General features: G+C 37.5%; 1 protein-coding gene across 3 annotated transcripts in view; it reads left to right on the top strand.

Annotated features, from left to right (window-relative positions):
• Positions 1-16432, top strand: part of LOC109399932 (ecotropic viral integration site 5 ortholog) — a gene marked incomplete at its 3' end in the record, with an annotated part of 92260 nt that extends 75828 nt beyond the window's left edge. For all 3 annotated transcript variants that reach the window (XM_062846411.1, XM_062846409.1, XM_062846410.1), the window contains 5 exon segments: positions 10362-12218; positions 15482-15646; positions 15716-15910; positions 15972-16130; positions 16196-16432. In XM_062846411.1, the coding sequence (XP_062702395.1) occupies positions 11589-12218; positions 15482-15646; positions 15716-15910; positions 15972-16130; positions 16196-16432 (1386 nt within the window).
• Between the last annotated feature and the right edge of the window lie 296 nt (positions 16433-16728).

Genomic DNA, 16728 nt, shown 5'->3' with positions numbered 1-16728 from the left:
TTATAATTTGTTGACAAACTGTCAAAATTTGAGATTTTTTTGCTGCATTCTATGAAAAGTTACAGCTTGTTGAGCTTGAGCTTGAGCTTGAGCTTGATTGCTACTCAAGTATCGCCAGATCAGCTACACTCACACAAGGAACCAATGAGATAGCTGCTAGGGACTAACAGGCATCTTCAGTGTGTGAGCGTTGGTGGTCTTGTATTTTTAGGCGACAATAGCGCCTGCTGCGTCCGGTTGCAGGTCAATGGGGAAGGGGAGGGAAGTGATGATTGCAATCGCTTGCCCACATCAGGCCGTTGAATCCTCTGCGCCTGCACAAGGTCATGCGGATGTTGGTGGGAAATGTTTATTTTTGGCACACGGATCATGCATTGGTGCAAGGGTGCCAGGCGATAGATTGTGTGAAGATTACTGTGAAGCGGAACAGTCCGCTTGGTTGCATAACTTGTAGGCGTTATATGATAGATTGACACTATGCTGTGATGAAAGTTGAAAGGAAGAGAAACGGCTTTTTTTTTTAATCCGTTTCTGGTTCTAGCGATCGCTACGAACATACGAATATACATGAGATGTATATGTAGGAGAGAGAGAGTGAGAGAGAAAGTAGATTGAAAGATACAAAGTAGTAGGAAAGAGACGAGCCAGGGATTGAATCCAGGACCTTCTGCATATGAATCAGAAGCGGTAGCCACTAGACCACCAAGCTCGTCATTTTATGAAAAGTTGCAGCTTGTTGAGAGAAAAAGTTACCTATGCCAAACAAACTATCAACATTTGAGAATTTTTGATGCACTCTATGAAACGTTACAGTATGTTAAATTTTTTTGTGAGAGAAAAATAGTTGCCTATCCCAGACATTTTGCCCACCTCCTGTAAGTTCTCGTTACACAGTCTACTTGTGAATTCTAATACATTTGTTTTCTCTACATCACATTATAAATAAATAAATAAATGAATAAATTTACCTATATCCGCCCAGAGTCTTATTTATAGGCCAGTACTTTTGAAGTTAATGAGAATTACCTAATATTTAATCATACTGTCTTCGTAGAAGTTAATCATAAGATCCATACTTCGTGCATGGCGGACTATTCATGAGCGCAATTCCGAGTGAGAGGCCCACAAGCATTTCACTCCTGTTGGCACTATCTTTTATTGTTGAAATTGAGTTTAGATTTTATATATGTCTCTATAAAAGCGCCAGATTGCAAGCTTTAAGATTTTTTAAGAATACTTTCGCGCCAACAAAAAGGGTTAAATTAAGTTCTCATTAGCTGTCCCTTATTTTGCAAAGAAAACGGAAATTTCAAAACCTCCACATTGGAAAATTGTCGTTTTAGCTAAAAAAAAAATCGTTTAGCTAAAAAGGTTCATGTCAAAGTCCGTATCTCAAGGCTAAGTGGTCCCTCAAGGGGCCTAAACTTCTCAAAAAATGATTGGTGTGAAAAATGTGCATTTTAATAAAGCCAATGATTTTAGAACCTTTTGCATACAATTGTTTAGAATTGCGACAACTCTACTCATTTGTGAGTTGTTTATAGAAAAACCGAGCTTATTGAAGACTAGGGTAGTAGACGTATTTTGGCCCGGGGCATGTATTTTGGCCCACCCGGGGTTTTTTTTGTTACATACATTTATCATATGATAAAAGTAATAAAAAACCCCGGGTGGGCCAAAATACATGTCCTGGGTAAAAATACGTCTACTACCCTATTTTTTAAATCTTAAAGGAAACCTACTCGATAACTTCCAAACGAGTGGAGCTATTACTATTCTAAGCACATTTTTTGCCCTTCAGGGTCCTAAAATCATCGGTTGTATTAGTTTTCATTTTTTTAATTTTTTTAGAAGTTTAGGTCCTTTGTGGAAAAACTTTTCCAACGTAAAACTGGTAACATTTCCATTTTTCGCATTCCACCTGATATTTCTCCATGACTTTCACCTAGATAAGTCTTGCGATCACTAGCGAGAGTCCTCTATGTACATATATATCCGAGGGTCCATCCACACCGGATTGCCGGGATTTTATTAGAAATTTCACATCGGATTCTGTCAGGAAATATTTTAGGAATTACAATAGGGATATCACCTTGGATTCCTTCATTGGTTAATGATTCCTTCTCGGAATAGGGCAAGTTTCCCCTAGATTCCTTCAGGGACTCTTCTCAAAGTTCTTTCAGAAATTCTTCCCGGGATTCTTCCGTGGATTCCCCCCGGGTTCCTTGAGAGATTTGGCTTAGAGTTATGGATTTTTTTCAGGGGTTTTTCTTTCCGGAATTCTTTTATTGATTCCTTCCGGGATTTCTTTGGAAATTTCTTCCCGTATCCCTTCCGAGCCTCCTTCATGAATTCTTTCAGCGATTACTCAGGGATTATTTCAGGAATTCTTCCCGGGATTTCGTAAGAAAAAAATCAAGAGATATTTTCTAGGGATTCCAACCGGTATTTCTTTTAGGATTCTTCCTTAAGTTTGTACATTGATTCCTCCCGATATTCATTCAGGTATTTCGCTTGGTTTTATTCATAGGATTGTCCTTAGGATGTCTGCAGGAGTGCAGGGGATTCTTCCTTGAAAAAAAAATACTCGAATGATGAAACACATCGGATTTGTATCATTCTAATTGCAAAATATTGTACTTTAACGAGTTAAAATTTAATTTAATTCGGATCTTTGCCCGGGTCCTAGAACGTAGATAATAGGGGGTGTTTCGGATGTATAGCAAAAAGTAAATGTGACTTACGGTGATTTTTCGGCGTAACACTGTGGACGACCGGGCTAGTCAACGGCCGGCAGGGATCCTCAACCGTGATGGATAGTTCACCGCCAGGGATCCGTAACTCGCCAGACGGCCTTGTCGTAGTCGACGAGCATTTGTAGGAGTAGTCACCGGAAGAATCAGCGTTTTATACAAAGTGAATTTCGTTTGAGTTGGTAAATTATAAGATCTTAGCTCACTATCAGTGCAGTATTTAGAATTTTTCCTATACTGTGCAGTATTTCGCTATAATTGGCTTCTTTAGTGGTGTTGAGATAATTCCATATTCGGAATCTGCATGCCAAACTGAGCCGAAATCCAAATTTTCTTGAATTTTGGAGCCCGGAAACCTATTTAAAAATCAATTTGAAGTTTGTATGGGAGCGATTTGTCGAATCACCCCTCGTCGCATTTTATACAGGGCTGAGCTGTCAAGCACTTGCCTAGCTGTCAAAAGGTGATTTAGAAAAATCTCTTGGAAATTGATTTTAGGTACCAAAATAAAGTTCTAAAAATCAGAAAAAAATCATAGTGGTTCAGAAAAATGTGCTCTTTCGTATAAAACCAAACAATCAATACATTTCTCTTAATTTAAAAACCCAATTCGTCGTAAAATGAGCTACTCTCAAGAAGCATATATTCGCTTACATTTGTTCCTGATAACTGGGTGTAAACGATGAACAAAAAAGTTCAAATATTGTCAACGATTTATTGTCGTGGTAATTTTGTCGCATGAAAAGAAAGGTGTGTGCTGAAGCAGTCAGCTAGAACGAGAACCTTGGCAGGTATATTTGTAGCGCCATGAACCTCACATTCGTTCGTGGAAGGTGGTTGTCGTCACCATCATACACGCGGCCGCTCCATTCAATAAATTTTATACGTTTATACGGTCTGGTTTCTCGCATTCGGGTGCGGTGACACGTGCTGAGTTTGTTTGACCTTATTAATGTTTCGGTGCAGACAATTTTAGGTTGTTGATAAGAAGAACATTACATGCATTTTTTATGAATCTGATGTTTTAGTAGACGCCATAACATGTGACAACCACATTCGAATGTATATTTCTGATATCGAGGGTCATAGTAATACTAAAGGGGTAATCGACAGCCGTCATTAATACTGGAGTGTTCTTGAACTATTGGTACAATATTCAGGTCACTGGTGCACAGAATAAATAAAGCCAAGGCTAGAGTTACAACGAAAACATTGTTTGCCCCGAAAACTATGAGTATTTACTGTGATTAATCAATTGTAGACAATTTGCTATATGGTGGGTAATAGTTTTTGTCATACATTCAAAAAACACAGGCTTTCTGTCGTAAGAGAATTCTTTTGAAATGCGGGGCTACTTTGGACACTTTAGTATTTCGAAGTTTTCGAATATAATATTATCCAAAGACATCTCCTGACATCGACACTGTTGATAAAGATTGTTTCTGGTTCATACATATATATACATTGTTTTAAAATAGTGCCGTCATTGCTTCATAGAACCATAAACACATCACAACTTAACGAAAACAAACTTTCGATCTAGTTTGAAACGTTTATTAAATCCTAAAAATTTGCATTATAAATGTTGAGGCAAAGCATTGGGATTTCATTATTGATATTATTCCCTTACATGTACTAAAAAACAATGTTTTGTCTTACTTTACCTAGGGTACCGTCAAGGCGCCATTCACCGTGGGGGCTCCATTCGCCGTGTGCCTTCGAATATTTTTTCATTATTTCCATATTATGATTGAATGATATGACAATTTCCCTTCAATTTCACCAATACAACACTAATGTATTGTTACCATGTCAAAACGCTCATTAGAAACATTTAAAAGTATCATTTTGACACTAAAGTGTGTATACATGAAGCGGGTTTCTGCTCGTTCACTGCATTCATAGTGAAAAAACGAAAACTGCGCTAAGGTGATTTAAACGATAAACTAAATGTAGTAACGCGGGAGCGGACCTGGTGTGGTGGTTAAAGCACGTGACTATCACGCCGAGGACCTGGGATCGAATCCCACTCCCGACAAACTCGCAAAATGTGAGTTCTTCCTTCGGAAGGGAAGTAAAGCGTGGGTCCCGAGATGAACTAGCCTAGGGCTAAAAATCTCGTTAATACAGATAAAAAAATATGTAGTAACGTTTTTATTTCACCAAGAAGCAATTAAATTCACATATCAGGTACGTATTTTGCATTACCGAAGTAAGTTTAACAAGAATGTACGATTACTCGTACTTTTTAATTGAAACAAAAAGGCACGGTAAATGGGTACCCTAAAAATCAATGGTCTCCATTCACAGTGCCCCATATTGTCCCATACATGCATCTAGAAAAAATCGAAAATTTGAACATTCGTTTTTCTAATAAAATCTTATGGTTACACCCCCCACTTGTTTTGAGCTAGTTTAGCAGAAATACTTATAACTCTTCGAATATAATAGAACTTTCATGTATATTGTGCTCTGATCTTGCAGGGCTCGATGTTTTACTAACATGTGAAAATTCATCCTATGAATACTTTTGTTTGCATGTTGGACCGATTTTTTCACCCTGGCTTAAGCGTTAAACAAGGTTTAACTATATGGGTAAGCTTGGTTTACCGGTTAATCCGAGGTGAAGAAATCAGCCTTTAGAGAATAGCTTTTGATTACTCTTTCGGCACACGCCCTTGATACATGTACTTTAAGGTAAGCATATGTTTGATTGAAATAGTTTTAGATTTGACGATGATGAACCTGGGCATGTTAGCGGAATACATGTACGTAAACAGAATATCGGATTAAATACGAGACACTTAATATGACCTAACAGTTGAGGTTGAAATACGTATCTATCAAAGAATGCAAAATCGTAGTGCAATTAAAAGGAACAGTCCCAAACTCTATTTTCTTTTTTACTTAGTTTTAGATATGTCCATTGTTGTTTATGCTGAGAACAATTTTAACTAAATCTCAGATAAAATGAAAATTGAAAATGTAGAACAATATTAAGAAGACATCAATGTTCTGGGAATGTCAAAAAAATAAACAACAACAGTGATGTGTAAAGTTAGGCAAGATTGACGCAATTTGAGTCTTCAATACAACCTTTTAAGAACTTTTATTAGTTATTTTATGCTTCATTTCGGAATCATTGGACAGATTTAGATTGCTAAATAATTGTAACACATAAAATATGGTTGGAAGGAATCGAGTGTACGGGTGTCTTTTTATCACGTTCGTTTTTATCACGCTCTGCAAGGACAAGTGACATTTCTCCCCATACTGAATCTGTTGTCAAACTCACTTTACAAAAATGAAGGGATTTTGCTTAGGAAAAAGAAACTTTATTTTATGCAGTAATAACATTGAAACCATTAAAATGCATGAAGTTTTTGTCAAGGCCAAAGTGTCTTATAAAATAAAACTACAGATAACCCAGACGAACATAGAAAAAAAATCACTGCACGAGACTACCATAATTGAAATTCATCAGATTACTTGCAAATTGATATGTTTCCAATATATTTTAGGCTTATACTATAAGATGTCATTCACATTGACATATATTAAGCATGCGTTCGGTAAATTCTTTATAAAAACTTGTGATGTTTAAAAAAAAATGTCAATACAATTTGTATAATATTCCTTGACCAAATGATTGATTAAAAAAACTGATGTGACATTCAAATTGCTTATCATGACTAGATAATATCACGTTAACCCGGTGTTTCTTCTTACCCCACCCGTTTTAACTTGGCCAGTGTGCCTTATTTTAAACCAAATCTTAAATAACCATTTTTGAATGCATTAACATAATATGACAACGCCAATCTTATGTATGTTCGTCAACTTTTTTTTATTTGAGACTCGCAGCACACTTAACCCAGAGGTATCATTTTAGAAGTAACAAGAAAAAAAAGGTTTTGAAAATTTTAAGATTTTGTATGGACTAAAGTCCTCAACAGATCAGAGGCTGAACTTTTACAAATGAGTCATGCACGCTCAGTATAGTCGACTAATACTTTTTGGCAAGTATCCATGTGGATGTGGTTTGACATGCAAAGTATGTGCAACAAATACCCGCCATTTCAGGCAAATTAGCACATGAAGGGTATGTGCTGCAAATGGTATGAGTCACAGGTGTATAGCGCTTCCTCAAATGTATGAGTCGCACTTATGGGAAGTATTAGTTTACCTCCATTAAATAGAAGAAATGTAGACTTTTATGATTTATGACTTTCGGCAGTCTGTAGTGGGCTGGACACATGAAACAAACGCCAAACAAATTTAAACTCGTTGTCAAGACGTTTACATTCGTTTCTCTCTGAATGGTTTCAAATTTATTAATAGAAAGGGGACTTTTTCTAGCGGAGTTTAGGTTCACCAGATTTGCGTAATACCATATCATATGGGAAAAGTGGTAAACTACTAAAATCGAATTTATTTTAATTTTCCCCGATGAAAGATTTTTTAACCTCCAGAATCTTAATATATACAGCTAAGGCTAACTTATAACGAAAAAATATTTTAGGTTCATGAAAGTGCGATAATAATCCTGTTTCAACACACCGTGGACCTTAGGCCAACAATCTACTGTTCTTGAAATCCAAAAACCGTTACAGGTACCGAAAATGAAAGATTACGAACTGATTGAACGGCAACGATTTTTAGCGCGAAACAATGGCCGTTTGCTCTAAGCCAGCACAAATCGAACATTCGTGAGTACCCGCATGACCGAAACGATGTAGATAGATACTGGCGGAAGCAGTCATGTCACGAAAGGACCGGGGCAGTTGAATGTTACTTCCTCGTATCTAGGGCTCGTTTAAATATTACGTAAAGCTAAGGGGAAGGGGAGGATATCAAGCGCTGTGTTACGCTTTATACAAAATTTTAGAATTTTCATACAAAAGTTGTTACGTGAGGGTGGGAGTGGGTCTACCGTATGCGTGATAATGTTTGCACCATCGTCAAATAAAATTCCAGTTTGACTTGTGAAGACAATGTATTGGTTTTATTTGCTGGCATTTAAGCTATTACTCATATCCTAGTAGGCTGTGAATAAAAAGTGTTGATTTTTTTAGTTTTACACTTGCATAATGACTAAGTGGCAACCTAGCTCGTGATTTGTCCACGCGCAAATGTCGAAAAGTATCCGTGGTAGTGTCAAAGTCAAGATTAACAATTTTTGAATTTATTTTTTTATTTTGACATTGCATAATGATGTAGACATTGGCACACAAACAAAAGTTATAATAACTATTGATTCTGGAATTTGGTACGAATCGATAGTTTTTCGGAAATCGAAAAAAACGGAGGTTGCGTTCGGGCAAATTCAAGACTTTCTTATATGGCGCTACTCGTAGCTCCTGGATGCCATTGGTAATAATGTAAGTTTTTTTTCTATGGTCGAAGGATCATAAAGGCCACCGTAATTTTCCTTTTCGATATGCCATGCCGTTAAGTCGCTGATTTCGCGTTTCTTTGCCATTTTTCTCATTGAGCGCATATAATTCACCCAAATCTTATTTTTGGTGGCAGCGATAGCTTTCTTAATCCATGTTAACCTTGGACGACCAGTGGACACCTTCGGGAATAGTTGCCCTTGCTTTTTTTCGGTCTAAGACTGTTTTACGGTTCTCCTGAACACTCCTGAAATGTCTTTTTTAACATTTGCGCGTGGACAAGTCCCGACTACCCCTGCTACCCCTACATGGTGCAAATTTTAAACTTAAGAAATCGTATTTTTTTACCCGCAACCTACTGTGATATGAGTTAGAGCTTACGTACATGCAATAAAAACCAAGACATTGTGTGTACAGGTGATATGGGTACCTTATTTGTACGATGGTGCAAACATTATCACGCATACGGTAGGTCTAGTGGTGATAAATGTTCTAATTACGCATAAACTGAAGTAGTAAGAAGTACGTTAGTAAGAATACTATAGAAAATTTTAGATTCATTTAAGTTCGATAATATGTCGGTTCCGAATATGCGTGGGCGCCAAACTGACTAGCGATAGGCAATAAAATCATCAATGACGTTGGGCATAGTTTGTATGTGACTATTTGATGTTCCAATGTCCAGTGTGTGTAGTTCTCTTTGAGGTAATCTTTTTAATTATATTTTATTTTTTATTTTTTTTTTCTATTAGCTTCATCATAGAAGTTTTCAACCTAAAATTGGGTAACTCCGCAATACAATTTATTATTGAATCTGAATGTTTCATTTTTTCTGTTTAGTGAGAAAAATCATTCACGCCAATGAGTTTTGGTTGATGTTGATCAGTAAAGGATTTCTGAAATCACGTTTATTGTTCTAACAGACATTTAAATTTAAAAATTAACATTGTGATTATGGCACGATGATCCTGAATAATTTCTTAATTGCTTTTATATTTCGTTTATTAGGTATTTCACCAAATAAATCTACTAAATGAAAGAAATTATAATAAACTATTAACAATTGCAAATGTACAGGGGATACTCAAAATAACTGGGACAGGTAAAATTTTCACTTGTCAAAAAATGTTCAACAAGCTGTAACTTTTCGAATGGGACATTAAATATTCTCAAATTTTTACTGTAAGTTCATCAACTAGTTGTGTATCAGAGGTCCAATTTTGGAAAGGTTCGGGCTATTCTACACGAAGTTAAAAATATTCAAGAAAAAGGTATAATTATCCGATAGCCTACTTTGAGCTGTTATATCTCCGGATTCCATAAACCGAATGCAATGAAATTTTGATCATTTATGACTAATATAATTAGCTATTAAAAACTTTTGACTTAACTTAAAAATTTTCACAAGAAAGAAAATTATAACGATTAGATTATTTTCCTAATATAACGCCAATTTATCCAAAACTTCATCATCGTTTCAAAATTCAAGATAGTCATTATAGTTCATTTTAATTCCTTCTAATTGACTTGAATATATTTATGTTTTGAAAGAAAGCAACCAAATGGCCGGCATTACATTGAGAAAGTAATGGGATGCATATGAAAAATAGATAAATTTAGTAAAAAAAAACATAGAATAAATGAAATCGTTATAACTTTTTTTCTTAATAATAATTTATAATAATAATAATAATTTCAAATAAGGTCAAAGGTTTTTCAAAGTTCATTATATTAGTCATAAATGATCAAAATTTCATTGCAATCGGTTCAGTGAATTCGGAGATATAACAGCTCAAATTTGGCTATCGGATAATTATACCTTTTTCTAGAATATTTTTAACTTCGTGTAGAATAGCCCGAACCTTTCCAAAATTGGACCTCTGACACACAACTAGTTGATGAACTTACAGTAAAAATTTGAGAATAATTGATGCCCCATTCGAAAAGTTACAGCTAGTTGAACATTTTATGACAAGTGAAAATTTTACCTGTCCCAGTTATTTTGAGTATCCCCTGTACATGCTCATGCATGGGCACGGCAGATAATGCTAAGAACGAATAATTGCTTCAACGGATCCTGCTCAATTTGACGATGAAATTCCATAACACCAACTCAAAGTATTCATTCGGCAATTCAAATAACCATCATAATTATTATTACCACTTACCAAATGGCTAACACTTTTTATTCTATCTTTTGTCTCTCCTGTAGCAAAAAAACAAACATCACACTGAATGGATTGCACAAGTGGGTAACCACATCTGAAGCATCAACGGCAACTGCAACAAACTCCTGCAGCAGTATATCGTAAAAGGATTAACGCGTGCTCTCTTCGCCACACCTCGCAGCAAAACGAAATGAACTCAGTGCATCACCTACTTTGGCCATCATAATTCTAAGCCCTTCGACTGACAAGGCACACAAAATCTCGATTAAAGCATAGAACACACCACGAATCCACTCACCCTCACGCATGGAACAATAGCTGAAAATAGAAACAAATCTCCTGAATCTCTGCTAGAAACCTAAAAGTATTCGCGAATCACTTAAATCCTCCACTCTTACCGGCCAAACAACATCAGCGGCATTGTTTAGGAGCACAAACATTCGTACTTGTCCCGCCCATTTATGTGCAATGCATGGTTAGAGAAGGCTTGCACAAATTGAAGCAAAAAGTGCATAAAAAGCGGCGGAAAAGGGCCTACCAGCTGCATACTTACACAACAATTGTGCTCAGTTCGCGTTTACCATTCACACTATCCGCTGCTACTACTCGCGTGCATCTCTCATTCCGCGCCCACGCACTCCCATAACTCTCAAGTGGGTGGTGTCTCTGTTGTTGCTTTCGTATTATCAACCGGTATTATTTATTTCGTACTTTCCTTCCACGTGCATCTTGTACTGCTTATTAGTTATTTAGTTACTGCCTCTTAGGTGCTTTGCTACGTATTTTAGGCTCAAGCCAAAAGTATTATTTTGTTTTTCATATACATTCTATTTTTAAGTCAGATATTTAAAGATGTTCTATTTATTATTTATGTAACTGTTATCGAAGTCTTTCATGTTGGTATCATTTATGGGTGATACTGCTGGCTACTGCTGTAGCAGTTTACCAGATGCGATAATTATTTATAGGTTTTTAAGTTCATTGTGCAAGAAATGAGTGCAAAAGTCTATTAGACCTTGCCTTGTTTGTATCTGTGTTAGTACATCCCCCTTCATCTTCCATTTCAATCGAAACATACTACACCTCCGTGTACGTGAGAACTACTTTTTACCATCCCAATCGCAACTTCCTTTCTGAAAGGGAAACGTATCAAAACCTACCCCTCATCCCACCCGGCTTTGATGCTTCACTGAAATCCAACGTGTGATCGCGCGCGTCCGTGTATACTGCTCGTGTACCCCCTTTGCGCCCCAAAATTGTAGCTAGTAGTAATGACCTTGACGGTGTCGGAATCGGACAGCAATAATCTGCGCACTAACCACCACCACCCAAGTCCCCAGCCCCAGGATATGACCGAATCTCTACCAAGTTCTGAACTCTCTCTGCTAGCAAAACTGGAGGCCGCCAACAAGCTGATCGAGAGTGACTCCAAGAGTCTAAACTCTCTGCAAAGTTCTGCCCACAGTCGGAAGAGCTCCGACACCAGTCAGATATCGCTCAATTCGGGCGCGTCCTCGGTGGGCGAAGAGGACATCTGGTCGACATGGGCTGGCATCGTCGCCGATTGGGAAGCCGGCCAGAAGCGCAAAGCGCCCACGGTAAAGGAACTTGTCCGGAAGGGCATTCCACATCACTTCCGGGCCATCGTGTGGCAGCTGCTGTGTGGAGCCACCGAGACCGACAAGAAACAGTACGCTGAGTACATTAAGGCGACCAGCGCCTGCGAGAAAGTTATACGGAGGGACATTGCGCGCACCTATCCGGAACATGACTTCTTCAAGGAGAAGGACGGCCTTGGGCAGGAAGCGCTCTTCAACGTGATGAAGGCATACTCGCTACACGACCGAGAGGTTGGCTATTGTCAGGGGTCCGGATTCATCGTGGGGTTGCTGTTGATGCAGGTGAGTTCATATTGTTTTTCTCATTAATTTGTTTTTGTAGTAAAGCATTAGGAAAACAATTTGGGGGATCTTCCTTGATATGCTGGTAGGGAAGTCTCTCTGCAGAAAATCATTTCACGGAATTTCATATCCTAGGGATTCTATGTGTACTTTATTTATGTTTTTCTTGTATCATGGAGGTATCTTAGAATGTCTATTGATCTTTTAGTTTTATCCTTCCAATAAATATCATTGTTTATGTAATGTACAGGGGGTGGCCAAAATGTATTGGATAGGCTATTTTTTGTCAAAGTTCAATCTGATGTAACATTGTGCAAAATAAACCGCTTTTGAACAATAGTGGGGAAATTCATCAAGATGTATAAACAATGTACAGATACTGGAGATGTTCCGGATTTTTCAGCAGGGCTATGCCAAAAATGCATTTTTCCGCAGTGCGCCATTTTGTTTGACGTATATTTTCTTTTACTTTTATATTTTTCCTAAAAACTTGATTTGATTCCCCAGCTAATGGTGCAAATAGATTGGAAGACCATCAAGAATTCGCTGATATATGGTCATTTTTGCAAGACCGGCTCAATGAGACTCGGCCCATGTTCAAATCTTTGATTGAACGGAAACATGCCGATATGGATATCAAACTTCATGATTTTGTGAGGCTATGTATACAGTGGCGTTTCAATCGCCCTTAGAAGTATTGGCCACCCTGTAGCAGTCCGCGTCCCTAAGAACGCGGCCAGTGTTTGAATTTATCATAACTCTGTATACCGGAAGATGGATCTGTTACAGATAATGACTACACAAAGTTGTTGTCGATGTTGGTTGCAAGCAATTCAAACACGGTAAGCTGCTTCAGAAGACATAGCCTAAGTGTAAAAGTCGATTAGCGTGCAACGATGTTCATAAAGCGATGTTCTGCCAGGGAAGGCTTTTCTGCGCTCTTTAATGCGGTCAATATGTTGTAATTTTAGCTATTCAGAAGAAGTAGTGTACCTTGTAGAGATTTTAAATTTTCCTGAGTCAAGCTTTCGTGTTACAATACAGTATGCGGCAGGAAAAAAAAAAATGCGAAAGTGTTTTTCAACTTCAAGCTTCATTTTCGTCCATTTGACGTTAACCAATCTATGTTTTAACGTTCCATGATCTCTAACAGGCTAATTTTCCGAAAAGTTATTTAAAAAAATCCCATTTTGGTCACTCACCTTAACAAAACGGCGCCTGAAGCTGAAGACAATCAGAATTTTCAAACCACTAAAAAGTATACAGGTTGCTAAATTCCATATCTGATATTTTTTAAGTTCTCTTTACAATATCATCATATATATGTAAGTGCTTATTTCATCTAGTATGTAAAACTACATGGCTCTGGATTAGTATGGCCTGGTTTTTCATCGAATTGAAGCTATTTTTTTACTATTTTAGCCATTGTGTCTTATGACCATTGGGCATGCAGTTTTTTTTTTTGTTTTTATTTATGTGTATTTTAACTTCACGCTTATTCTACACTTAGGGCGCGCAGTTTATAGATACCCATTTTTTTGGCTTGCATTAAATATCACATGTTAAAAATCAAATAGGGTATCGGGATGCTTCGTTGGCATAGCCCCCTCGTTCGGCCTATCTCAATGTAAACCAAAAACTCAAACAAACACTCATAACTGGATATCGGAAAAGCTATGCGCCAAACAACTGTAACATGTCGTTTAAATTTTAGCACTTTAGAGCATTAAAATTGAATGAAAATGTCACTTTGTTTAACTTTTGTAGACGCCATGATTCTTCGGCTTAGTGGGTAGTCTATACACATGATCATAAATGGCATGATTCTGGAACATTTCGAATTGACTTTTCAATAACTGAACATTTGATGCGACGGTTAAAGACGCTATTTTGAACTTGTGTATTTGTTTTCAACGAATAATAACTATTTTACAAATTGAATGTGGGCCGAATATTGAGGACATTTTTTTCACTATGTACCCAAATCTTGGCCCAGCAGTAAAGTGACGTCAAAAACAACGATAAAAAGGCGTCAACAACATTTCTTGCGTAAGAACCAGAAAGAATGAACAGGAAGAAAGATTTTGTGTACGGTGACTGTACAAATATAACACAATAATAGGGTTGCGTTGTTTTCGTTACTAGATTATGAAAGAACTTTTATTAAAGTGATTTATTTATAGTTTTTTGAAAATTTGGCTCCGAAAATGTAATTTAAAAGTAAGATTGGTGAACAAACAGAGATAATACTTCAGCAGAAATATAAAAAAATAAGATAATAAGTGGTTCTAGTGCATGGAAAGCAATAGGCCAACGTTGTATCCACTAATAGGCCAATTTTTGTACCATAGACCAACGTTGCATACCATCGCATCGAATCTTTTCAGCTTAATTAAGTAAATTCTTGAATATTTACGTAAGTTTACTTTCAATTTTAGAAACATGCATTGCCTAGAGTGTGTAATAGGGTCAACATATTATTTTTAGTGCTATTAATTCATGAGTTATGGTCAAAATTGTCAAGGCGGCTTGCAAATTAGGCCAAGGAATGGTACACATACCCTATGTTCATTTTTATTTTATAGAGCTAGAATATAGATATTGACTGATAAACTGTCATGAAAAAAAAAATAGTCAAATATATCCCATATTTAGCGGATAATTCCTTGTATTTCTCGCAACCCTGTAGGAGAGCCTTCACAACTATCTTATCTGGAGCATTTTTCTTAACTGTTTTCAAAGGATTCTTTGTTTTAGCTCTTATGGAGAAAACTTATTCAAGCCTTCTTTCTGAAGCATTTCTAGCAGTACTAGAGATGCCTAATCAAAAAAAAAACTGCTGTAGAAGCCTTCCTTGCCATGTTGAATAATTTTTAGCTGCTTTGGATAAACTTTTACGATTGTTGTCTAAAAGACTTTGCTGCCCTGTGATATTCTGGTAAACCTTTTGCACATCACTTGAATGATTCTCTGGTATTGGGGTAGATTTTCTGGTTTTAGGCTTCAAAATCTTTGCAGTTTATCAGTCCGTTTTTTGGTCTGCAGCAGAAGTTTTCCCTGCTTTATCGATAATTTAAAGAAAGCGTTAAAAAGAACATATTCACAATTTCCTAAATAAACTTATGACAGCTAAATGTATCTTAGTTATACTTATACTCGCTAACTTAAAAGAATGCGTTAGGAAATTGATTTCCGTTCAACACTTGCTTCATGTTCCATGTTTAAATTTCCTTCATAATTATCCATGTTCTCTCACGTTTCAGATGCCCGAAGAAGACGCCTTCTCTGTGCTGGTACAAATCATGCAGCAGTACCGCATGCGGGACATGTTCAAACCATCAATGGCAGAGCTGGGTCTCTGCATGTACCAGCTAGAAAATATCGTTCAGGAACAAATTCCAGAATTGCATCTGCACTTCCAGTCCCAGGTATTTGTCATCCGTTTGGCAGAAATGCCGATATTCACATTGATTTTTCTCTATCTCTCTTTTGTAAAGAGTTTCCAAACGTCAATGTACGCTTCCAGTTGGTTCCTCACACTGTACACGACCGCTCTAAATCTCACCCTAAGTTGTCGGATAATGGATGTGTTTCTGTCGGAGGGCATGGAGTTCATCTTCAAAGTCGCAATCGCACTGTTGCTTATAGGCAAGGACACTCTATTATCGCTGGATATGGAAGCGATGCTGAAGGTAAGTCACGGGAAGGAATTTTGGTTGAACAGGTTGAGTTGAAGTTTTATTTCTCTTGTAGTATTTCCAAAAGGAGCTGCCCCAAAAAGTAGAACAGGATAGCGATGGTCTGTTCAACCTAGCATTCCAGGTGAAAATAAACACCAAAAAGATGAAGAAAATGGAGAAGGAATATGCTGATCTACGAAAGAAGGAACAGGAAGAGATGGTTGAGCTAAGGGTAAGATCTAGAATCTTTGAAACTTATATGAAAGATTCTGACCTCCAAATTTTTAAATCAAACAGCGATTACGTAGCGAAAATCGATTGTTGAAGAAACGGAATGAGTTGCTGGAGGCGGAAAGTGCCGAACTGGCCGATCGACTAGTGCGCGGTCAAGTGTCCCGTGCCGAAGAGGAGGAAACCAGCTACGCCATCCAGTCGGAACTGTTGGCACTGCGGCGGGTTCACCTGGAGGTGTCACACCAGCTCGAGAACGCCAACGAGGAAGTGCGAGCACTGAGCCTGCGGCTTCAAGAGAATGTAAGTACCGCGAACTCTACTCAGAACACCGTTTGTAAAATCTCCTGTAGATAAACAACAGTAATTGCTGCCAGAAGCTGTTGGAGCTGTCTGCAGCCGTTTATCGAGTAGGGTGGGGCGGGGCAAGATGGGTCACCTAAGGATGCATCACCATAACTTTGTAAATACAAATCGTATTGGTTTGTATTCGTCCGCTACTCTTCAATACACTAGTTAGCTATGCTAAAAGTCGATAAAAAAATCATTAAACACAAAATATGATGTTAAACAAGCAGTTTTAAAAAGTGATCGATTTT

The sequence above is a fragment of the Aedes albopictus genome, chromosome 1 (assembly GCF_035046485.1).
Source record: "Aedes albopictus strain Foshan chromosome 1, AalbF5, whole genome shotgun sequence".
Taxonomy (NCBI): Eukaryota; Metazoa; Arthropoda; class Insecta; order Diptera; family Culicidae; genus Aedes; species Aedes albopictus.
The sequence above is the reverse complement of the archived record's forward strand: the minus strand, read 5'-3'. Positions and strand labels throughout refer to the sequence as shown.